At 53.4% G+C, this 19,877-nt stretch overlaps 2 protein-coding genes across 4 annotated transcripts; both read right to left on the bottom strand.

Annotated features, from left to right (window-relative positions):
* Nucleotides 1-1,657: 1,657 nt before the first annotated feature.
* Cul7 (cullin 7) lies at nt 1,658-15,517 on the bottom strand. Of its 2 annotated transcripts, none has more exons than XM_050122863.1 (26): nt 15,272-15,517; nt 13,867-14,547; nt 13,356-13,507; nt 12,747-13,244; nt 12,078-12,216; nt 11,795-11,991; nt 11,299-11,557; nt 10,243-10,480; nt 10,051-10,156; nt 8,814-9,041; nt 8,514-8,604; nt 8,250-8,421; nt 8,039-8,144; nt 7,666-7,761; nt 7,254-7,429; nt 6,841-6,974; nt 6,414-6,596; nt 6,091-6,197; nt 5,824-6,006; nt 4,606-4,766; nt 4,243-4,459; nt 3,863-4,166; nt 2,689-2,834; nt 2,453-2,579; nt 2,158-2,363; nt 1,658-2,048 (listed from the first exon to the last, which is right to left on the bottom strand). In XM_050122863.1, the coding sequence occupies exons 2-26, from the start codon at nt 14,537-14,539 to the stop codon at nt 1,725-1,727; spliced, it is 5,223 nt and encodes a 1,740-aa protein (XP_049978820.1). In that variant the 5' UTR covers nt 14,540-14,547; nt 15,272-15,517; the 3' UTR covers nt 1,658-1,724. The 2 variants fall into 2 exon arrangements, with proteins under 2 accessions (XP_049978820.1, XP_049978821.1); XM_050122864.1 differs by having other exon boundaries at nt 13,963-14,547; nt 15,272-15,515.
* Nucleotides 15,518-15,827: 310 nt separating this feature from the next.
* On the bottom strand, nt 15,828-19,819 carry Mrpl2 (mitochondrial ribosomal protein L2). Of its 2 annotated transcripts, XM_050122790.1 has the most exons (7): nt 19,590-19,819; nt 18,509-18,674; nt 17,840-17,981; nt 17,613-17,728; nt 17,430-17,540; nt 16,713-16,786; nt 15,828-16,077 (listed from the first exon to the last, which is right to left on the bottom strand). In XM_050122790.1, the coding sequence occupies exons 1-7, from the start codon at nt 19,683-19,685 to the stop codon at nt 15,865-15,867; spliced, it is 918 nt and encodes a 305-aa protein (XP_049978747.1). In that variant the 5' UTR covers nt 19,686-19,819; the 3' UTR covers nt 15,828-15,864. The 2 variants fall into 2 exon arrangements, with proteins under 2 accessions (XP_049978747.1, XP_049978748.1); XM_050122791.1 differs by lacking the exon at nt 16,713-16,786.
* Nucleotides 19,820-19,877: the final 58 nt, after the last annotated feature.

Raw genomic sequence — 19,877 nt, 5'->3', positions numbered from 1 at the left:
ATATTGCTAGACGGAGTGTGGCCACTGCTGATGAGCAGTGAGTGAGCCGCGCTGTGCTCCTGGGGCAGTGGCAGTGCTGGGAAGTGAGGCATAGCCTCGCCTGTGGACAGTGTGTGCAGGCTTGCTACCGGAGCCCAGAGAGGGACAAAGCTTTGGCACTTGGCCATTAGCTGAGGTGCATACTCTGGGTGTGCCCCATACTCTTGTAATCTCAGCACTTGGGAGGCTGAGTTTGAGGTTAGCCTAGGGTATGTAAGTTCTAGGGCAGCCTGGGCTAACACTGCAAAGTTGTGTCCAAAAACAAACAAACAAACAAAAATATTTATATATGACTTGGGCCATTAAACAGCCATGATATCATGACTGAAGAGATGGCTCAATAGTTCAGAGCACTGGCTGCTCTTCCAGAGGACCTGGATTTAATTCTCAGCACCCACATGGCAGCTTATACCTGTCTGCAACTCCAGTTTTCCAGGGCTTCTGACACCCTCATACAGACAACATGTGGGCAAAACACCAATGGATATAAAAATAAAATGTTATATATTTAAAAAGGCATGATCTCTGCTATGGAGGAAGGCTACCAGGTGATAAATGACAATAACCCCACGTACCCTGAACCCAATAATGTTCTGGCCTTTCTGGACAGTCATGGGCTAACAGACCAGAGCTATCACGGGACCAGGGCAGCAAAGCAAGATAGCCCTCTGTCTGCTAGAGCTCAGCCCTCACCCTCATGCCTTTCTTGTTCTTAATTCCGAATACTCTCTCCCAAACCCTGGCCTTCATTACAAGTCTGTTCTGGGTCACATGCAGATCCTTCTGTTTGGCCTTTGTGCCCCCCTCACCACCTGGCTCTTCCTTGCCCCCCCCCCCCCATCTTTAAGGGCCAGAGACTGCTTTCTCCTCTGTACCCCTGCTAAAATGGGTCTGACTCTGGCAAGGGGGTTTTCTAGACTTCTTCCCTGGTCCAATGTGGGTGTGGTCAGGGTAGCCAATCCTGGAAGCACAGGCTTGCCCTGGGGGCTAGCTAGTGGCAGGGGCCAAAGGGCAGCCATTTGGGCAGCTCTGTTTGACTGGAGGAGGAGGGTCCTGTAAAGAGGGCGATCGCAGAACGGCTTGTGAGGAGCAGAGAGACACTCCAGTTCTTTTCAGGTCCTGAGCCGTCAAGTTTTGGGGTACTCACAAAGGTCTTTTACCTTGTCACCCTCAGGGAATGGCTGTATTGGCCCTGGGAAATAGTAGCTAAAGCGGATGTGGACGGGCTGGCGGGCCCTTCCTTGTGTTAAAGGTTCCATCTGTTACTTGCCAAGGTCCCTTAGCCACTCCTCTCCAGCTCCACAGATGAGGAAATGGAGCCTTATTTGGTAACCTGCCCAAATTACAAACCATGTGGCCTAGTGGGCTTGGGTGTCTAACCTGTCAGTCAGTATCTGTCTGACCATACCCTCTGAGCAGGAATGGAGATCCATTCTTGGCTGTTCAATTCTCCCTCCCTGATATGCCTGATAACTTCCTTTGCTCTCCAATCCACCTTCCTCACCTGTTAAGGTGACTCCTGATTCGTCAGAATACTGCCTGAATGCCGGAGGACTTCCTCCCATCAACCAGACACCCCTGTTCACTGCCTCTCCCAGTCACCACACAAGTCAGATCATCAAATTCCCAGGTTTTATTTTCTGTAGAAAGCCCAGCCTTACCTACTCTGGACCCCATCGCCAAGGCTACCGGAACGTAGAGAAGCTCTGGGTACCAGTGCAGGAAGCATAAGGGACTCCCCGGGAGCGGATTTGCAGGGTGTGGAAGGTGAGGGGTGGATTGGGGCCTGATGAGCCAGGGTTCAGGGACTCGGTGTGTGGCTCCATCACAGTTGTAGGGACCGCATAGAACAGCCTCTGTGGCCGGTCGTCATGGCGTCTCAGTGTGCCCTTGCCCAGGAGGTGCAGGATGCAGGAGAGGACATCTGTGCTGCTGCACACAGCTCCCTTGCCAAGGCTACTGACCAAGCCCCTGGGAGGACATGGGCCTTTCTGCCAGGCTTCCAGTACCTAAGATCAGAGAGGAAGTAACAGGTCAAAACCACAGAGCTGTCTGTCCTCCGTGCCAGTCACTAGCAGATCAAGGGTGGCACCTCATGGCCATACCCACCCTGCTTACCAGACAGACAAGCTGGTCGATGTGCAAGCCCTCATCCCCATGAGCCTTGAGGATTCGGACAACAAGGCAATTTAGAAGATTCCGTCTCTTCTCCAAGTTCCGGCCCTCTTCATCTTCAGCTCTCAGGTACGTCTGAGGTGGGATGAGCCACACATTGCCCCTCCTTGGCCTGGGTTCCTCACTGTCGTCTCGAATCTTGAGCACTCCTGAAATAAACATTGGTCACTTGGTTGGGGAGGGCCCTGAGAAGCCTGCCCCTGGCTCAGAGCAGTCTCCTTGGCCCCCGAGTGCATACCTCCTGGTACGTCTTTCTGCTCCTGAAGGTCCAAGGGGCCTCTTGAGGAGGTGAGGGACCCAATTGCCCGATGAAGCACATCTGGAGGGAGCTCCGAGAGCGCCAGCAGGCTCTCCACAGACAACACCTGAGAAGATGTGGGAAGCACTCAGGGCCTCCCCCAGGGGTGAGCTGGGGACGATGGGGGCAAAGGAACGGAAGACGGGGCACAAAGTGAGTAAGACGGGACAGGCCACCTTTACGTCGTTGAAATACAGCAGCAGCCACATCTGCACTGTGGACACATGGAGAAGCTGGTCACCAAACTGCACTTCTGCCCGGCCCTGCCAGGTCCACTGCAGTCGTCTCTGTTCACCTTTCTCTGAGACGGGGTGGCTCTGACCTGGAGAAGTGCCAGGGGAGGGGATGGAAGAAAGGGAAGGGAGGGGCCATGCACCATCACTCAAGCTTCGCCTTGCTGATCTCTGCAGTGTGCAACCCCAGGCAGGCCTTCTGGGAATGGTAGCTCCTGATCTCAGCTTCCCTTAAGAGCCCTGAGTGTCAAGGTGCCAGTTCATGCCAGTCTGTGCCAAGCAGGTTTCTTTGTTTTAGAGACAAAGTCCCCGAGTTAGGGAGGCTTGTCCCGCTTGTCTGCGACTCCTGGAGATCCCTGCTCTTCACCTGCTGCTGCTGCCCAGTGTAGTCTCATCTGAGTACATGTGACCTTGCGGGAGGAGCACACGCCCACTCTTATGTTCTGCTTTTAGACGGGGTCTTCCTAAGTAGCTCTGGCTGGCCCAGAACTTGCTACGCAGTTCAGGCTAGACTCAAACTCTTAAGAGATCCATTTGAGGGCTGGAGAGATGGCTCAGTGGTTAAGAGCATTGCCTGCTCTTCCAAAGGTCCTGAGTTCAATTCCCAGCAACCACACGGTGGCTCACAGCCATCTGCAATAAAGTCTGGTGCCCTCTTCTGGCCTTCAGCATACACACAGATAGACTATTGTATACATAATAAATAAATATTTTTTAAAAAAAAGAGATCCATTTGATTCTGCCACCAGAGTTCTGGGATTAATGGTGTACTCCACCATGCCTGGCCACACACCCACTCTTAAAGCCCTTTTTTGTGGCCTGTCTTAAAAGTCTTCTTCCTCTAGCTCCCTAATTCCCACAGATGTTCCTAGGGTCTGGATTCCAACAGCAGCGCCATTTCCAGCTAAAACTTAAACCTCCTCCATTTTCCCTCAGATCCATCCTGTCCCCATAAGGGAATCTTCTCTCTTCTATCCTGTACCCCCTGCCACGATGGCACACTGGGATGCCATGTTTGTAGCCACACAGGCTTCTAGCTTCAGCTCCTACCCCAGCTCCAGGTCCCTTTAGTAGCCCACCCTGTCCCCAAAGCCCAGCCCTCTTCCCAGTTGCTTACTCTTGCTGTAGAAGTTGGAGTAGTGGTTTAAGGTCCCCTTCAGGTACGAGGGCAGGCATGTCGTAGGATTGAGTATGTGACAGACGGAGGAGACAGGCCAGTAGCGTGGAGTCAGGACAAGCACACACACTTCCGGCATTGTCCCTTCATAATAGAGCTCCTCCTCCCCTTCCTCCTCCTCCTCCTCCTCCTCCTCCTCCTCCTCCTCCTCCTCCTCCTCTTCTGCCATAGCCACAGCTGCTCTCTCCCTAGCTGCGTCTTTCTTCTCGCTCTTCTGCTCCTTGCCACTGTCCTCATGGGCCACCTGAAAGGAAATAAGGTTCACAAGCGCTGAAGGCCTCCTCCTACCTCCGCCCTGCTCGTCCCTTCCCCGAACACACCTGTATCTTCTTTTCTGTGTCTTCCAGCTTCAGGAGCTCCTGATCGAGCTGCTGGAGTTGGTAGACGTGGAACTGGCGCTGCAGCTCCTCTGAGATGTTCAGGCTCTGCAGCATCAGCTGGGGGAGGCGGTTGGGGAAGCAGAGGCCAATCTGCTCCATCACAGCTCCCTCCAGCCAGCTCGAGCCTACGCTCAGGAGTCGGTCAGCCATGTAATGCCTGCAGCACACACAGTCGGGCCAGGTCTCAGTGGGGCCAGCTTGGCCCAGGTTTTCACTCTTGCTTGCCTGTATCTCAGACTCAGGCCCTCCCGCCCAGCAGACAACCTGCCTCCTCCACATCCCACTCAACGGATCTAAACTCACCGGTAGTAATGCTCAAAGGTGGTGGCTATCTCCAGGCTAGAGAAAATCAGGACAGACTCCAGGCACCGCTGCAACTGTGCCAGCATCTCCATTCCCCGGGCTCCACCCATCCGACTGCCTTGGATCCGCTGGTCAATGTGCCGAGCAAACTGCTCAGTCACCTGCGTGGAGAGCACAGGAAAACCACGAGTGAGTGAGTCAGTGATGAGTGAGAAGGGGAGAAGGCAGGAATGGGTGAGCATCCACCTCCTTTTAGGAGGTACTGGGGGGGGGGGGGGAATCAGGACGAAGAAGCACAGGTGTAACGGTCCAGGCCTGAAATTCCAGCACTCAAACAAGCAGGAGGAGCAGAGGCTTTAAGTCATTCTTTTTGTTTGTTTTTCGAGACAGGGTTTCTCTGTGGAGCTTTGGAGTCTGTCCTGGCACCTGCTTTGTAGACCTGGCTTGCCTTTGCCTCCTGAGTGCTGGGATTAAAGGTGTGTGCCACTACCGCCTGGTTCTAAGTCATTCTTAGGCTACACAGTGAATTTAAGGCTATCCTGGGCTACGTGGACCTTTGAAAATGCTGGGTGTGGGGGCTGGAGAGATAGCTCAGAGGTTAAGAGCCCTGGCTGCTCTTCCAGAGGTCCTGAGTTCAATTCCCAGCAATCATACGGTGGCTAACAACAATCTGTAATGAGATCTGGTGCCCTCCTCTGGCGTGTGGGCATACATGGAGGCAGAATGTTGTATACATAATAAATAAATGTTTAAAAAAAAAAAAGAAAGAAAATGCTGGGTGTGGTAGCTCACACATTTAATTCCAGTACTTGGAATACACAGACAGGCTAACCTCTGAGTTCAAGGCCAGGAGGTCAGCCAGAACCAGAGGTACAAGTTGAGACTCTGTCATCTATCTGTCTGTCTGTCTGTCTATCTGTCTATATCTGTCTACCTGTCTAGCTGTCTATCTTCCTATCTATCTATCTATCTATCTATCTTCCTATCTATCCATCCATCTATCATCTATCTCTCATCTATCTATCTATCTATCTATCTATCTATCTATCTATCTATCTATCTTTTAACATGGTACATGTAATGATTTTTTCCTAGTTTTCAATATATAGCCATATTCAACTACTGCTGATCACAGCATCGAGACTGAGGTGGTCCACTCTGGGGAGGCAGGAGAAAGCTGAGAGGAAGAGAAGCGGGTGAAGTAAGGGAGGAGCTTACATGGGCAGCTCTGAGGAATGGGAGTCTCAGCAAGGCATCAGCACAGCCATTCTGCATCGCTAGCAAGAAGGCCGCTCGTGGCCCAAACAGTTCAGAGCTCGATTTCTGCAGCTTATAAAAAAGCTCGCAATAGCGCGGCACAAAGTCATCGTCCCTCCAGGATGAGGTCAGAAAGTTGTTCACCTGAAAGGAAGGGGCAGGAGCATGAAGGGGCAGCCAAAATGGGACTGTGAGAGCGCCCCGCACGCCACACTTGTTGCGGCCCACCTGTTCCTCCACCACAGCCCGCCAGCAGCGGGTCAGGTTTCTCATGATTCTGCTCGGAAGGCCCCGCGTGGCCAAGGAGCTCCAGTCATGGCTTCTATTTCTGCCCTCTACGGAGACAGAGAAATGGCAGAGTCAGGGCTGACAGACCCTCAGCTCCCTGAGGACAAGTCCTGAGGATTTTCCCAACAGGCTGTCCCTCAAAGTGACCTTCCTGGATGGGGTGGCAAATGGAAGATGGGCAGACTGAGCTTGTAGGCATGAAGGGGGACAATCTCGGGGCTCATGAGCTGGGTGGAGGCTCCTGCTGGAATCCGAGCACTCACTGGGCTGAGGGATGGCCACCACTGGAGCTGCTGCCTCACAAGGCTCCACATGAACCAGCAAGTGGGTGAGACGGCGAACCCGGGAGGAGAAAGCCGCTGCGCGGCTCTGGGGATTGTGGGCGGCGTCCCGGCACTCCAGGTACTGATCCAGCAGCCACCCCAGAGAGCTGGTGCTGTCCTCGTCTGGAGGTTGAGGAAAAACAAAGCAAAGGATGGCTTGTCTCTAGAAAGAGGAGATGTTGAGCTGAACAAGGGACAAAGAACAACCAGACTGAAGGACACGGGAATAGGAGCAGTCCTGGCTGGAAAGAAAGGGGACAAAGGTGACAACAGCCTAAGGGCAGAGCAGAGGCCAGGTGTTTCTCTGGCGAGGAGGAGCTGATGAGCAGGGTTTGCCCTGCGGTGGGCGGTACTGTGGGGTGGTTACCAGGAGAGGTGATGTTCTGCACCAGCGGGCTGACTAGGGCCTCCCAGCAGGTCTTGCCCAGTGCTTGGGCGGCCTCGTCATCAGGGAGGAAGCGATCTGCAAAATTCTGCTCCTGGCGCAGAGCCCCATTTAGTCTGGGGAGAAGAAGGAGGTGCAGGCCTTCTGGCTTATCTTACTCAGTGTGCATCCTAGCAGCCAGCCCAGCTCCCAACTCAGTATTCCAGAAGAGCCCTGCCCTGCCAGGGGATGCCACTCCAGCCCTCAGAAGTCCCTCTCCCATCAGCCCCACACCTCAGAAGGCTTTGACCATCCCAAGCCCTAGACTAGACCTATCTCATGACATCCTAAGAACCCCACCTACAATTCATTTCCCGAACCTGACCTTCCACACAGACATGCAAGCTCTCGCGTACCTAGAACTCAGGTGCAGGAGGCTCCGGCGGTCCTCTGCTATGTCCTGGCTCCATGCTTGTGCCCGAACCATGTAGAAGAGGCGGGTGTGCCGGCACAGCTGCTCCCGAAATACTGGCCAGAAGGTGGGCTTGGGGCCCAGCACCTCCAGTCCCCGGATGCGTGTGTCAATGCCGCCCTGTTGCACACGAGACCTGTTTTTGCTGGCCCCACACCCTCCTTGAGATAGGCTGGGTGGCTTACACTTCAAGCTTCACCCCTTGAACTACCCCAGACCCAGGCTCAAGATCTATAGAGGAATCAGGGTTCGGGGCTGGTGTGAGGTAGTTTGGCGATAGAGACCTGGGTTTTATCCTCGTATGCTGGGGCTCAGAGACCTGTACCCGGGAGCCACGCCCCACCTCCCAGTCCCACCTGCTGACAGCGCTTTATGCGGATCTGGATGATGGGCCAGAACCGTGTCAAGTTCTCCAGAAGGATTACCCGGCTGGCATAGGGCATCACGTTCACCTGGTGAGTGGCAGAGAGGGCTGTCACCTTCATGTGTGTAGATGAAACTGCTAAGAACAACCACATCAGCTCTACCCTCTTGCCAGATCAGTCCCTTCTCCACCCGGGGACACGGGCTCCTGACAGAGAGGCTTTAAGCCACTCCCACCACACAGGCGCAAGGATGCCAGACTCTAGTTTGCCTGTGGCGCGTGATGGGTGGGAGGAGTTAGGAGTTTGGAATGGGGCAGGAGGAGAGATCCTGCAAAGGGTGGGCCAATGGCATAGGGATCCCTACCGCATTGAGTTCCGTGTTAACGGAGTTGATGCTGTCACCCCCGCACACCACCACCAAGGCTGGCATGTAGCTGGAGTCCTCACCAGCCACCAGGAGAGTCAGCTGCCTGGGAGGGGGGAAGAAGAACCGATGGGAACTGGATCCTGTCATGTCTGCACTCAGGCCCAAGTGGCTCTGGCAGGAGGGTTTTGCGTGGGAGCTCGCTCACTACCTGATGAGGACACCTTGGCGCATGTGCAAGGTGATGGAGTGGGAGCCGGCACTGCCGCTGGACTCCCAGTAGGTCTTGGGGTTGCGGTCTATCAGCTTGCTGGCCCGGTGAGGGTTGGAGGACACCTCCATTTTCTCCCAGTACTTGTCTTTCTTTCTTTCCTCACTGGAGCCTAGGAAGAAGTGGGAAGGGGTGAAGGTCTCAGTCAGGTCGGTATAGAGGGGAACATGGCTGACGTTAAGCAGTTCAGAGACAGACACTAACCCTGGCACAGATATCTGAGGAACACATCAAAGAAAGGGATTTGGATGGGCCGGTGGGTTCGTCTGTGGTCTTCAATCTGGCCCAGGACCATCTGGAGCCGGAACAGCAGAGAAAGGTGGGTGCATGGAGGGACACAAGACTCACGCAAACGCAGATGGAGGAAAGGTGAAACAGTAAGGGAACTGATGTCCCCAGGCTTGCTCAAGCCTCTTTCTATTTCCTCCCCTCCCCCGCCACTGCTCAGGATCCACGTTCTTCTGCAGCTCAGAACCACGACCTCACCCTGCCCTTTCTCCTGACCTGGATACAGCCACCCAGGATGTTGGTGGTGAGTTTCCGGTAGAGGTGGGCATGCTTCTCACACTTGAACACCATGTCCCGCAGCTCCTGAGCCAACTCCAGTTTCCCCAGGTGCTTCTCCAGGGCCTTGGAGATGGCGTCTCTGGCTCCCAGCTGGTTTAGTATCACCGCGTAGTCCCGGCTCGCCGAGGTCAGGCGGTGCAGGAAAAAGATGAGTTCTTGGAGTACCTGGGAGGGGTGCGAGGGAGCAGAGGATGAAGAGGGGAGTGTGGGCTACATGGACAGCTGCGGTGGTACACGCTCACTCTGTGCCAGGGGCTGAGCAAGGCCGAGTGTGGCAGAAAGTGACAAGACAGGAGAGGCACCAAAGTCAGGTGGAGTTAAAGAATCAAGTTACGAACCTGGGGAAAGAGCCTGCTCACCCCCTCCCCTCCCCGTTCTGGCCCAGTGAGTATGTGGGGAACAGGTCCGGAGAACCCTAGGTTCTTTTGATTTAGGTGTGGCTCCCAAGAACTTTAAAGCATCCCTAAAGCCCGGATGCTTTAGGGGCCTGGAAGGAAACAGAGAAGGCCTGAACTTGTGGACCTGCAGTAATTGTGGCTTGGAAAACTTGGGGCACTCACTAACACCCCGACCTCTAACCTGCTGAAGTCTTCTATACCCAGAACTTCCTGTAGAAAATTCTGCCTCCTTCACTCCCCTTCCTCTTTTAAAAGTTTATTTATGTGTGTGACGGTTTGCCTGAGTGTATATATTACTCCGTGTGTGTCTGGTCCCGTGGAACTGGAGTTACAGATGGTTGTGAACTGCCATGTTGGTGCTGGGAACTGAACCTGGGTCCTCCACAAAAGCAACAAGTGCTCTCAACCTATGAGCCATCTCTCCAGCCCCCTCCCCTTCCTCTAAAGGAGCCGCTGGAGCTCTTGTTTCTGTTTGCACAAGGAAGCACAGGATGGGCGTACAGATTAATACAGGTGTGTTACCAGCAGGAGTGTGGTGGGGGACACAGAGGAAACGGAAATTAGGTAGACAGTCAGCATTCTCAATGAATACCTTGTTTGATTTTGATTTGTGAGCTTTGTGAATGTATTACCTATTTAAAAAGATAAAATTTCATTTTAAAAGCAAAACTTAACCCAAGAGCACAAAGGCTCTGTTGTGCCCCCAGGCCTCGCCCAGGACATCGGCCTCACTGCTGTCTTCCCCTCCAGACCTCTCCAGAGTGGGACAGGCTTACCTCCCGGTCAGTATTGGGGGACCGAAGGCAGGCCATGCAGGCGTCCATGGCCTCATGCCAGGGTAGCAGCAGGGCCTCAGGGAACCTCACCAGCTTCGTCAGGATTCTGAGGGAAACAGGAGTGAGAAAGCACAGAGATAAGAAGCGGCCGAGGGGCTCCTGTTCCCAAACCTGCCCCGCTAAGCCCCTCACCTCAGCACAGCCAAGTGCAAGGCCTTGTTGGTGGCCGGAGTGTCCAGGCTCTGCATCAGCGTCAGGAAGGGCTGCGGCTGCCGCTGAAGCTGCAGCAGGCATGGTTTGACCTCGTCTTCCTGGGGAGTCTCAGAGCTCAGGGCTCTCTCCAGATTCACAAGGACCTTCCCGGATGGGCCCAAACCCTCCACCAGATGCTGCAGGGCAGGGCTGGCACTCTGAGATGGGGGTTCTTTGGCTACAGGAAAAGGAGTGTGGTAAAAATTGGCCAGTTCCCAGTACCCGTGTCAGGCAGCTCGTGACCACATGTAACTCCAGCTCCAAGTATCCGACACCCTCATTTGACTCCTAGGATATCTGTGCACACATGTATACCCCCACATATACATATAACCATGAATAAAATGTTACAGAAAAAACATGGCAACTCATGCTTGTAATTCTAGGACTGAACAGGTGGAGATGGGTGCCACCTGGGCTTTGCTGACCAGTTAGCCTATTTGGCAAGAATCAGAGAAAAAACAAAGTGGGGGGGGGGGGGTTGGCGCTGGAGAGATATGGATCAATGTGGCTGTTCTTCCAGAGGATCCAGGTTCAATTCCCAGCACCCATGTGGCAGCTCACAACCATCTGTTGAACCCCAGGAGATCTGATGCTGTCTTCTGGCCGTGGTGGTCACTGCGTGCACACCGTAAACAGACGCAGTGTATATTATGAGGCTTGTTTTATTTTTTTGTTTGCTTGGTATTTTTTGAGAGAGGGTTTCTGTGTAGCCCTGGCTGTTCTGGAACTCACTCTGTAGAACAGACTGGCCTCAAACTCAGAGACCTGCTTGCCTCTGCCTCTAAAGGCACGTGCCACCAACCCCTGGCTAGAATAAAATTAAAATAAATAGAAAGATAAATGGTAGCTGAGTAGTAACATCTGTAGTTGTCCTTTTGTGTATACACACACATTTGCACGTATGGGATTCTGGGTAGGATATGTCTTTCACACAAGATGGCACAACAGTTGGCAGAGACACCCTTGCGAGGACACCTTCCTGAAGGCACCCACCTTCTGCACTAGCCGCACCTTCAGATCCCTGAGGCCGGGCCTCCGCTTTGAACAGGAATACATCTTGCTGGGCATCTAGCAGATATGGGTAACCTAGCTGCCCTGCCAGGGCTTCAGGGCCATACTTTCTGTAGATGTAGCAGTTGAACAGGTCCCTCAGGGCACTGTCATCAAGTTGCTGAGGCAGAGAGAGCAGAAGGTCCTGGGCCAGCTCAATGGGTACGGTCAGCTCAGGTAGGATCTCATCGTGCAGAATATGCTACGGGGAGAAAGTCACCCTGCAGGCCGCTGAAGGGACAGGTGCTGAGAGGCACACTGTAGGAATTGGGGATCTCTACACACACTTCCGCCACTCTGAATCTCAGCCCTGGCTCCCGCCAACACTTGTCTCTGAACACTCCGGACTCCTCCCCTGCGCCTTCCTGATGCTGTCTGACCTCGGCTTCCCCGCCCAAGCTTTTCCAGCCCTGCTGGGACACTGCTGAGGAGTGCCTACCTCCCCATCCACGTTGTCCTGCAGGAGCTGCACAACTTGCTGACGGTCTGCTGCACTTAACTTCTTGATGAAAAAGAGGAGCTCCCACCACTCAGCCTGGGTCAGGTGCTCACTCTCTTCCGTGTCTTCCTCCTCAGGTACCACATAAGGCAGAGCAAAGAGCTCAGTGATGGGCTTCCAGCGCCTGGAGGGCGGGGCTGTGAAAACGGGGCATGGCCATGTCACTGCCCACCCACCTAGAACGCTGCTTCTCTGCTCAGAACTGACCCCTCCCAGAGCTCACCTACACCCAGTGCACCACTGACCACTGCCCCCTGGTACTCAGCAGTCTCAACCACAACCTCAATGTCTTCCTCAAAGCCCAGGATCTCGAGCATGTGCCAGTGTACCCAATAGGTACGGCCAGTTGACTCCCACAACACCTGGAGAGTGGGGGGAAAAGAGGGAAGGGGAACCACAGTCCATAGCGTAAGCACCTCGCAACAGCCAAACACTGGTATATGGAATATAGACAGCCTCAATTCTTCTGCGCCCATTCTCCATCTATTTTAATTTTATATATCTTTCAGACTGGGCCGCACGTAGTCCAGACTGGCATCAACACTGCTCTATAGCCAAGGCTGGCCTTGAACTCCTGATCCTCCTGCCTCTACTTTCCCAGTACTGGGATTACAGACCTGTGCTTCCGTGCCTGGCTCCTCTCTGGTACAACATGACTCTATGCCTCCATCTAGCCCCAAATGGCTTATCTTCCTGATTCTGACCTATCAGCTTCTTCCTGGGTCTGAACCTCCTATACCCACATATCCCAAGCTCTCCAAGTAGCACTCCCTTTCAACTGTTGACCCCTTTGCCCTTTAGATCTTAACTGAGCTAGCTTATAAGAGCCCCCTGAACAGAAGCTATGCCCTACCCAGAGTAAACCTTTCGTCCCACTACGGGGAAGCCTCACCTGCACAGGGGGCACACCGCTGTTGCTCTGTCGGAACTCGCCCTCATCCCCGGCGGTGATCTCTTCATAATTATCCAGCATCCGTACCCGCATCCCAGGCTGCAGCATGTCCCGCACATACAAGGCATAGGTGTTGCCACTTGCAAACTCAGTGCGGGGGCGAAACCGCCTTGACCTCCTGATAAGCTGGGTGTGGGGGCGGGAGAACTCTGAGCTGGCATCTGTGGGCTGAGGCTGGAAAATGGAAGAGGGGGACCGTGCCAACCTCCCTGATCTGCTGGAGGCCCAGTCCCAGCGCATGGCCTGCACCAGTTCAGAGATCAGAGTGCCCATGGCCATACTGAATTCCAGTTCCAGCCGACCCCTTCCTGCATTCGACTCCTTGGGAACAGAGTTGTTCTTGGCTCCTTTCTCCCCGGCAGTGCCATTCAGCTGGTCCAGGAGGAAGGTGACGTGCAAGTAGCGTTTCACCAGGGAGAAGAGCAACCGTCCTGGGACCTGTAGGATACACTTTGAGCCCCATCCATGTCTTCATCTGTTGTCCCTCCTTCCACAGCATCCTCTGTGACAAGTGCGCTGCTCCCACTACCCCATACCCTCACAAGATACCTGCGGTAACTGAACGCCCTCAAAAGACATGGGGTGTTCGGCGAGAGTAGCCTGTGCAAAGAGTGCCAGGAGCGCACAGCGGCTGTCAAAATCCAGGTGTTTTTCAATGGCCTCTTGTTGGCTCAATGACAGAAGGATCTGGGTCCGGGTCCCTGGAACCCACACCTCCGATCAGAAACAGCGCCCTAAGCTCGCTAGTTTTCTACTTAATAACAATCCTTTGCCAGCGCTCATCGGGAATGACATATTTTGTTGATTTGCTTTTAGAGCCAAAGTTTACTATCACTCCTCTCTCTCTCTCTCTCTCTCTCTCTCTCTCTCTCTCTCTCTCTGTGTCTCTGTCTCTCTCTCACACACACACACAATGCAACAGTCTAAGTTTTTCTTTTGCATAAAAAGCTAATGAGTACATTCTTGCTTAGTCAGTCTTCCCCCCGAACATCCCCCCAACTCCTCCCCCGACTTTTTTACTTCCATCTTAAAATGAAGGGCAACAGAACCATTTACGTACTGATGAGGTCAGAAGCTCCTGTCATAGTGTGCTGTGAATCCCTGAGCCGACCCAGACCCTCGCCTGTTCTCCCTTCCTCCCCAAACTGCCCCTCACCAGCGTCGTGGGAGGACAGGGCTTGTATCATCCGGCCTGCACTCCAGCGGATCTGATAATCTGTACTTCTCAACATGTGCATGAGCAAGTCCAGGACTCTGGGGTCTTTGAAGACTCCAGTGAGGGGCTCGATGCTGGCATAAGCACTGAGTACGTGGACAGTGTGAAGGAGAGGGGCAGGAGGAACGGTGTCCACACACTCCTGCAGCTGACGAAGGGCCCTCTGAATCAAGGATTTCACGTCTGTCTCCATCTCCCCCAGCACAGATTTGTCGAGGGTCCCAGCCTCTGCAGACTCCTGGGAAGGTCCGATGACTTGGCCATCCTCGCCCAGCATCTTGTGGCAGTTGGCATAGATCTCATCGTCAGACATCCATAGCAAGATGTGCTCAGCCTTGCAGTCCACTTGGCTAGAGTCCCCGTCCCCATCATCTCCGCGCCTGAGGACGAGCCAGCGGATCTGGTACTCGGGATGCCCATCATGGCCTACCCGCTGGCGGATCAATTCATCCGGATATGCATGCAAGCCAGGTCCCAGGGGCACCCTGAATTCCCTGTAGCGGAGTTCACCCACCATCCTGGCACCTGAGACACACAAGGAAAGGAGAAAAGGCAAGCTAGAGTGAGACCGGAGGTCAGAAAGCCAAGGGCTTCCAGGAGTTGAGGAGCAAATGAAGCAACAGCTGTTAGCATGGGTGGGGTAAGGCTGGGCCTGCTTCAGGCTGGGTGAGACCAGGACTGGGCAGAACACTGCGGAGATTGTTCTTCAAGAACAAATCTCGGCTTCGAGTGGGTTGGTTCGGAGGAATAACCGGAGGGGCAATGGCATAGGGCGATGTTGGATTTACAAAAGAAGCCCAACATCCTGGGACAGATCAAGGTAGCCTAGAGAAAGGGGTGTGTGAAGGCACAGGTTTGAGTCAGAGTGGAATGCAATCTCTAAATTTAAGCACTGTGTTGTGAATCTCAAAGGCGAGAGCACTGACGGTGAAGTAGCCATCAGCAAAGCATGATGGACTGGGAGAAGGGGTAGGAATGGAGACATCCATGAACACAGTAACTGCAGAAAGGGACTGGGGAAAGACGCGAGGTCAGGGGAAAGGTGCACCTGGGGTCCGATGGGTAAGGGGCACGGGGCTTGGTGGATAAGATCGGGAGCGGTCGCGGCGGGATAGGATGGGGTGGGGGTGGGGGTTAGGCCCAATACAGGAGAGTCCTAAAGCATGGTGGAGAAAGGGACGAGAGGCTCCGCGGGCGAGCGATCGGAAGCCCAGAATAGGGGCAGGGGCCGCGGTGGGGCTCTGGCCACCTCAGAAGTCCGCCGGGATCCTGGCGCGAGGCCTGTCCTTTGCAGAGCTAGGGACGCACGGCACACGATGGCGGCTGCAGCGCTGGCGAAGGTTTGGGCCCCGCCTGGGCCCCCTGAAGGGGTCTAGGCGCAGAGGAGGGGGCGTGCCTCTGCAGGAGGCAGGCGGGCAGAGGGCGGGGCCTGCGGGGACTTCGCAGCGGCGCGGGCGCACTGCTTGCAGGGCGGAGTCTGGTCCCGGCTAGGGCGCGCAGGCGTTTCCGCCAGACTTAGAGGAAAGCCCGGAGCTGGAGGCCCGGGGCCTGGGGCCGGCGGCGGGCGGAGCTGCGGGTGCCACCTCGACGCCGCGGCCCTCCAACCCCGCACCGCCCTTTCCTCTTCCTTTTGGTCCTCCTTCCTGCTGCCGGAAGTACTTTCCTATTTCCCAAAGCCAGAACTGGAAAGGACCTTGCGAGGTCATTTCTACCCCCTCCCCATGCTGTCTTCTATATCTATCCTCAGTCCTTGTTTACTCGTCCAGTCTGTACCCGCCCTCAAAAAGTGAAAAGGAAGTAACAGATTAAAAACAAGGGGCATTTTATTAGAGTCCAGGGGTGTCAGCTTTGGGCAGCGACAGAGGGCAGCTTCACGTAGCTCTTCATTGGGGGCAGTGGCCGAATCTTTCGGCCAGCCCAGCCTCCCTTGCGTTGCCATAGCCCACTGTTAGGCCTCTTGCCCAGCCAGCGATTCCGTCCTGCCTTGCCGATGATCCGCTGGTTATGATTAACGTTGGAAACTCGGCCTACAGTTGCAATGCATGTCTCCAGCACCTGACGAGAGAAGCATATGAGAATGCACCGTGGTGCAGGACAAGAGGCGGGCATAGCACTGATGGGAGTACAACTCTGCTTGCTGGCTTCTTACACTCAGCGAGGGATGGGAGAAAACAGAGAAAACAACAGAGAATACAAGTGTGGCTCTAGCAGGATGGACTGAGTAGTAAAAGAAAAGGACTCCATCCTTTTTTGTTTGTTTCTGAGGTTTTCTTTTGGAGTCAGGGTCTTGGCATCTAGCTCTGGCTGTTCTGGCACTTGCTATGTAGACCAGGCTGGCCCAGAACTCAACAAAATCGATGAAATTATAAACCAGTTCCAACCCGACTGTTCAACCCACATCTATCTTTTCCTGGTTTCCTGAAAAGGTCTCATGCAGGCCAGGTGGCTTGATTCTTTTGACTCAGTCTGGAACGCTGGGATTACAGGCATGTACTACCATGCCCAGCTGGGAAATGGCATTTTGACTTACTGCACTAAGGTGCCAACCTGACAAGGCATGCTTAGTCAGGTGCCAAACTGCACAGACACAGCTGGAGGCAGTTCCTGGCATCTCAGACACGTGGGAGCTGGTGAGGCACATTCCAAAAATTCCTTCTTTGCTGACCCCTCCCACTTGTGCCTGCAGATACCTGCATTTGCCTCTTAGAGGGCAGCTGGATAATGGCTGTTCCATTCACCTTCCGAAGCAGCACACCACAGGTCCCTAGGGAAGGAGGAAGCAGCTTTACCTCCACATGGGAGGGAGGTTCCCATGGGGATCTAGGCCACAGGCTGCCCTTTGCCCTTCAGGAGCGCCTGACACACAGAGGACCACACGCTAAGATTTAGGTTAAAACAAAGCACAGCAGGGTGGCGTTGGTGCCTGCTTTTAATCTCAGCACTGGAGAGGCAGGCAGGCGAATCTCTTGTGAGTTCCAGGCCAGTGTGGTCCATAGACTGAGTTTAGGACAGTCTCCAAAGCTACCTAAAAAAAAAAAAAAAAAAAAAAAAAACCCAAAACAAAACAAAGCAAAAACAACCAACCAACCAACCAAAACCCCCAAAATACCAAACCGAACTAAACAAAAAACCCAGGGCTGGAGAGATGGCTCAGAGGTTAGGAGCACTGCCTGCTCTTCCAAAGGTCCTGAGTTCAATTCCCAGCAACCACATGGCGGCTCACAACCATCTGTAATGAGATCTGGCGCAGAATATAATATATATAATAAATAAATAAATCTTAAAAAAAAAACCCAAAGCACATATTCCACATATTCATTCTCTTGTTCCTTGTGGTCCTAAGGGTTTGAAGACAGTGATATCAGGTACCCCCGGGTCTGGGACGTGGGTAGATTCTTTTCCCATACCTGCAGCTCGGATATACTGTGCTCCTCGGCCAGGCTCACTTTCCACGTTGTTGATGAGGGTCCCCACAGGCAATGCCCCAAGAGGATATGCATTGCCCTCCTGAGCTGCCACTGCAAGAGAGAATCTCATTAGCACTAGACCATCTGCAGCTCTACCCCAGGCATCTAGCAGTCATCTCTCACCTGCCATTCTGCCTATGTGGTTAGAGTTCAGGATTGTATCTCCTGCCTTCATGTTTTCTGTGGCAATGATCCAGCGTTTCCGGCTGCCCCCAGCTACCAGGGCTATGTCTGCAGATCTGCTCAGGATGATGGGCAAATAAGTGGACCATCAAGAACGCCCCTGCTTTCTGAGACGACACCAATGACAGTTCAGACCACACCACCACCGCCTCACACCCCAAACTTGCCTGCATGGATCGTAGCGGACGACGACAACCTTCTCCTCAAAGGGTTCTGGTTTGCTCTCCTTCTCCGGCCGGAACCGCAGGAAGTCAATCATTCTGTAATTTTGTTTGTGGCCCCCACCAATACCATGTACTCGGATGCGGCCTAGAGTCAAGACAGTTCAGCTTTCAGTATTAACAGGCCTCGTCCAGACTAAACAGTAGTACTCCTCAACATTATATCACAAACAGAAATGACAAAGGCTGCGTGTAGATCAGTGCTGGAGAGCTTGCCTGTAAGCACCGAGGCCCCATGTTTGACCTACAGCATGTGGGTAGATGGGAGCCACAACATCCTTGCAAAAGGGATGGGGCAGCACATGACTCAATAAAAATATAATGACTGAAACTGTATAGTCTTCTCAAGTTGCTGAGTTCAGTAAGTTTACTGAGAAGGATATACATTGGACTCACATAATTTCAACTGTTACGAATTTTGGGAATGTTAAAACACCATGGCGCCTTCTGGGTAGAGCGAGTTCACTGTTTCTATGTGATCTGTTTTTCAGTAATGAACCACATAAGGAGAAGCACCGCAATGAATACTTTCTGATTGTATGTCTGACATGTTACAAGCTGTAGGGTACTACTATACACACCCAGGATCCTAGTGCACTTCCCCCTTTCTCCCACCTGTATGGTCTCGACCCCCAGACTTCCTCATCTTCACAGGTTTGACTGTGTACTTGGTACGACTTTTCCAGGACACAAACTTGGCATTAAGGTCCACAGATGTATGCACCGAGCGCTGAGAGGGCAACGCCATGACCGAGGGCTGCTGAAGAGCATTGCTCAGCGTCTAGGGATAAGAAACGATCTCTTCAGGCAGACCAAAGTTAGCTGTAGGCCACTTCCTCCCAGAAGCATGTGTTTATCCAGGTGTGTGGGTGTTGAGCAGTAATCATTTGGTTCTCTCCCTCTGAGATATTTCTTCAATGTGATGGTCCCCCTTTCATCATCTTCCAGTCTGTTTCAAGCTTTTGTCAGGAAACCTTTTCTTCCCTAAAGACTTCCCTTCTGCAGAGCTGGTGAATGCCACACACCTATATGCCACCATCAGTACCTCCCGCCCTCTGCATCACTCCCTGAGTGCCACATATGACTTTGCTTTTCCACCTCCTGTAGTCCCAAGGCTTCGGAGCAGTTTGGTTTAGTTTGCAATATCAAATATACATTTGCCCAATTCTGCTACACTCAGCCTGGGAACTTCAGAAAAGCAAGATCGTAATTCCTTTTCTGTGGTTCACCATGGCCCATTACTATTCCAAACTCTGCCTTCTCTAATCTCAGCGACAAGCCATCGTTACATCAGAGTGGTCAAGAGCACTGGCTTTGGGGTGGGAGTGCGCAGCATGACCGAGGTCCTAGGTTTAATTCCCAGCACCATGACAAAACCAAAAGCAAGCTCTGAACCCAATCTAGCCCCAAAAGGTGTATGACCTTAGACTGCTGACCAGTTTTCTCATCTGCAAAATGGGCATAATAGCTTGGCTGACAGGAGCTCGTTCATTGCCGCCGTCTATTTTGCCTGGTTTACAGTAGGCGCATGGCGTTAGTACTGCTACCTGTGTAGCAGAGACGTGCAAAAGCACTTACAAGCCAGTATCTAGCCTGACGAATCAGCCCTCTGAGAGAGCACACTTAGAAAGAGCACAGGACGAGGCGAGTTTACCCAAGGTCACGTAATCGTGACGTTACCAGGTAAGCGGATTACCTGGGCAGCCGGGAGCAGAGTTGGAGTCCGGGCGGTAATGACCGGGGATGCCAGGCTCAGAGAGCGCAGAGCACTAGTGAGCGCGCACAGGGCCATGGGGACTCCTTGGAGTCCTCCGGATCCGGCACGTTTTTACCTTTATTTAGAGCTTGGCGCTCTTGGATGACGTTTCATCTGTCACTGTCGCTTTCAAATGACGCAAGAGGCAGCCACCTAATTGGAGCGCCGCGAGAGACACACTTCCTCTCCTCCCTTGACGATCGGGTTCTCAGCCAATTATCAGCGGCC

Source organism: Alexandromys fortis, unplaced genomic scaffold, assembly GCF_014885135.2.
Source record: "Alexandromys fortis isolate MF-2015 unplaced genomic scaffold, M_Fortis_MF-2015_v1.1 scaffold_212, whole genome shotgun sequence".
NCBI lineage: Eukaryota > Metazoa > Chordata > Mammalia > Rodentia > Cricetidae > Alexandromys > Alexandromys fortis.
The sequence above is the reverse complement of the archived record's forward strand: the minus strand, read 5'-3'. Positions and strand labels throughout refer to the sequence as shown.

Bases quoted from the DNA above. Each gene is read 5' to 3' on its own strand.
- Cul7 (XM_050122863.1), bottom strand. From the start codon at position 14,539: ATGGTGGGTGAACTCCGCTACAGGGAATTCAGGGTGCCCCTGGGACCT. The intron at 7,762-8,038 runs GTAGGGATCCCT...GCCACTCACCAG, and splicing joins TTAACACGGAACTCAATGCG to GTGAACGTGATGCCCTATGC. The intron at 2,364-2,452 runs GTATGCACTCGG...TGTTTATTTCAG, and splicing joins GCAGAAAGACGTACCAGGAG to GAGTGCTCAAGATTCGAGAC.
- Mrpl2 (XM_050122790.1), bottom strand. From the start codon at position 19,685: ATGGCCCTGTGCGCGCTCACTAGTGCTCTGCGCTCTCTGAGCCTGGCA. The intron at 17,982-18,508 runs GTGGGAGAAAGG...TCTTGACTCTAG, and splicing joins TGGGGGTCGAGACCATACAG to GCCGCATCCGAGTACATGGT. The intron at 16,787-17,429 runs GTATGGGAAAAG...CTCCTTCCCTAG, and splicing joins ACAGTATATCCGAGCTGCAG to GGACCTGTGGTGTGCTGCTT.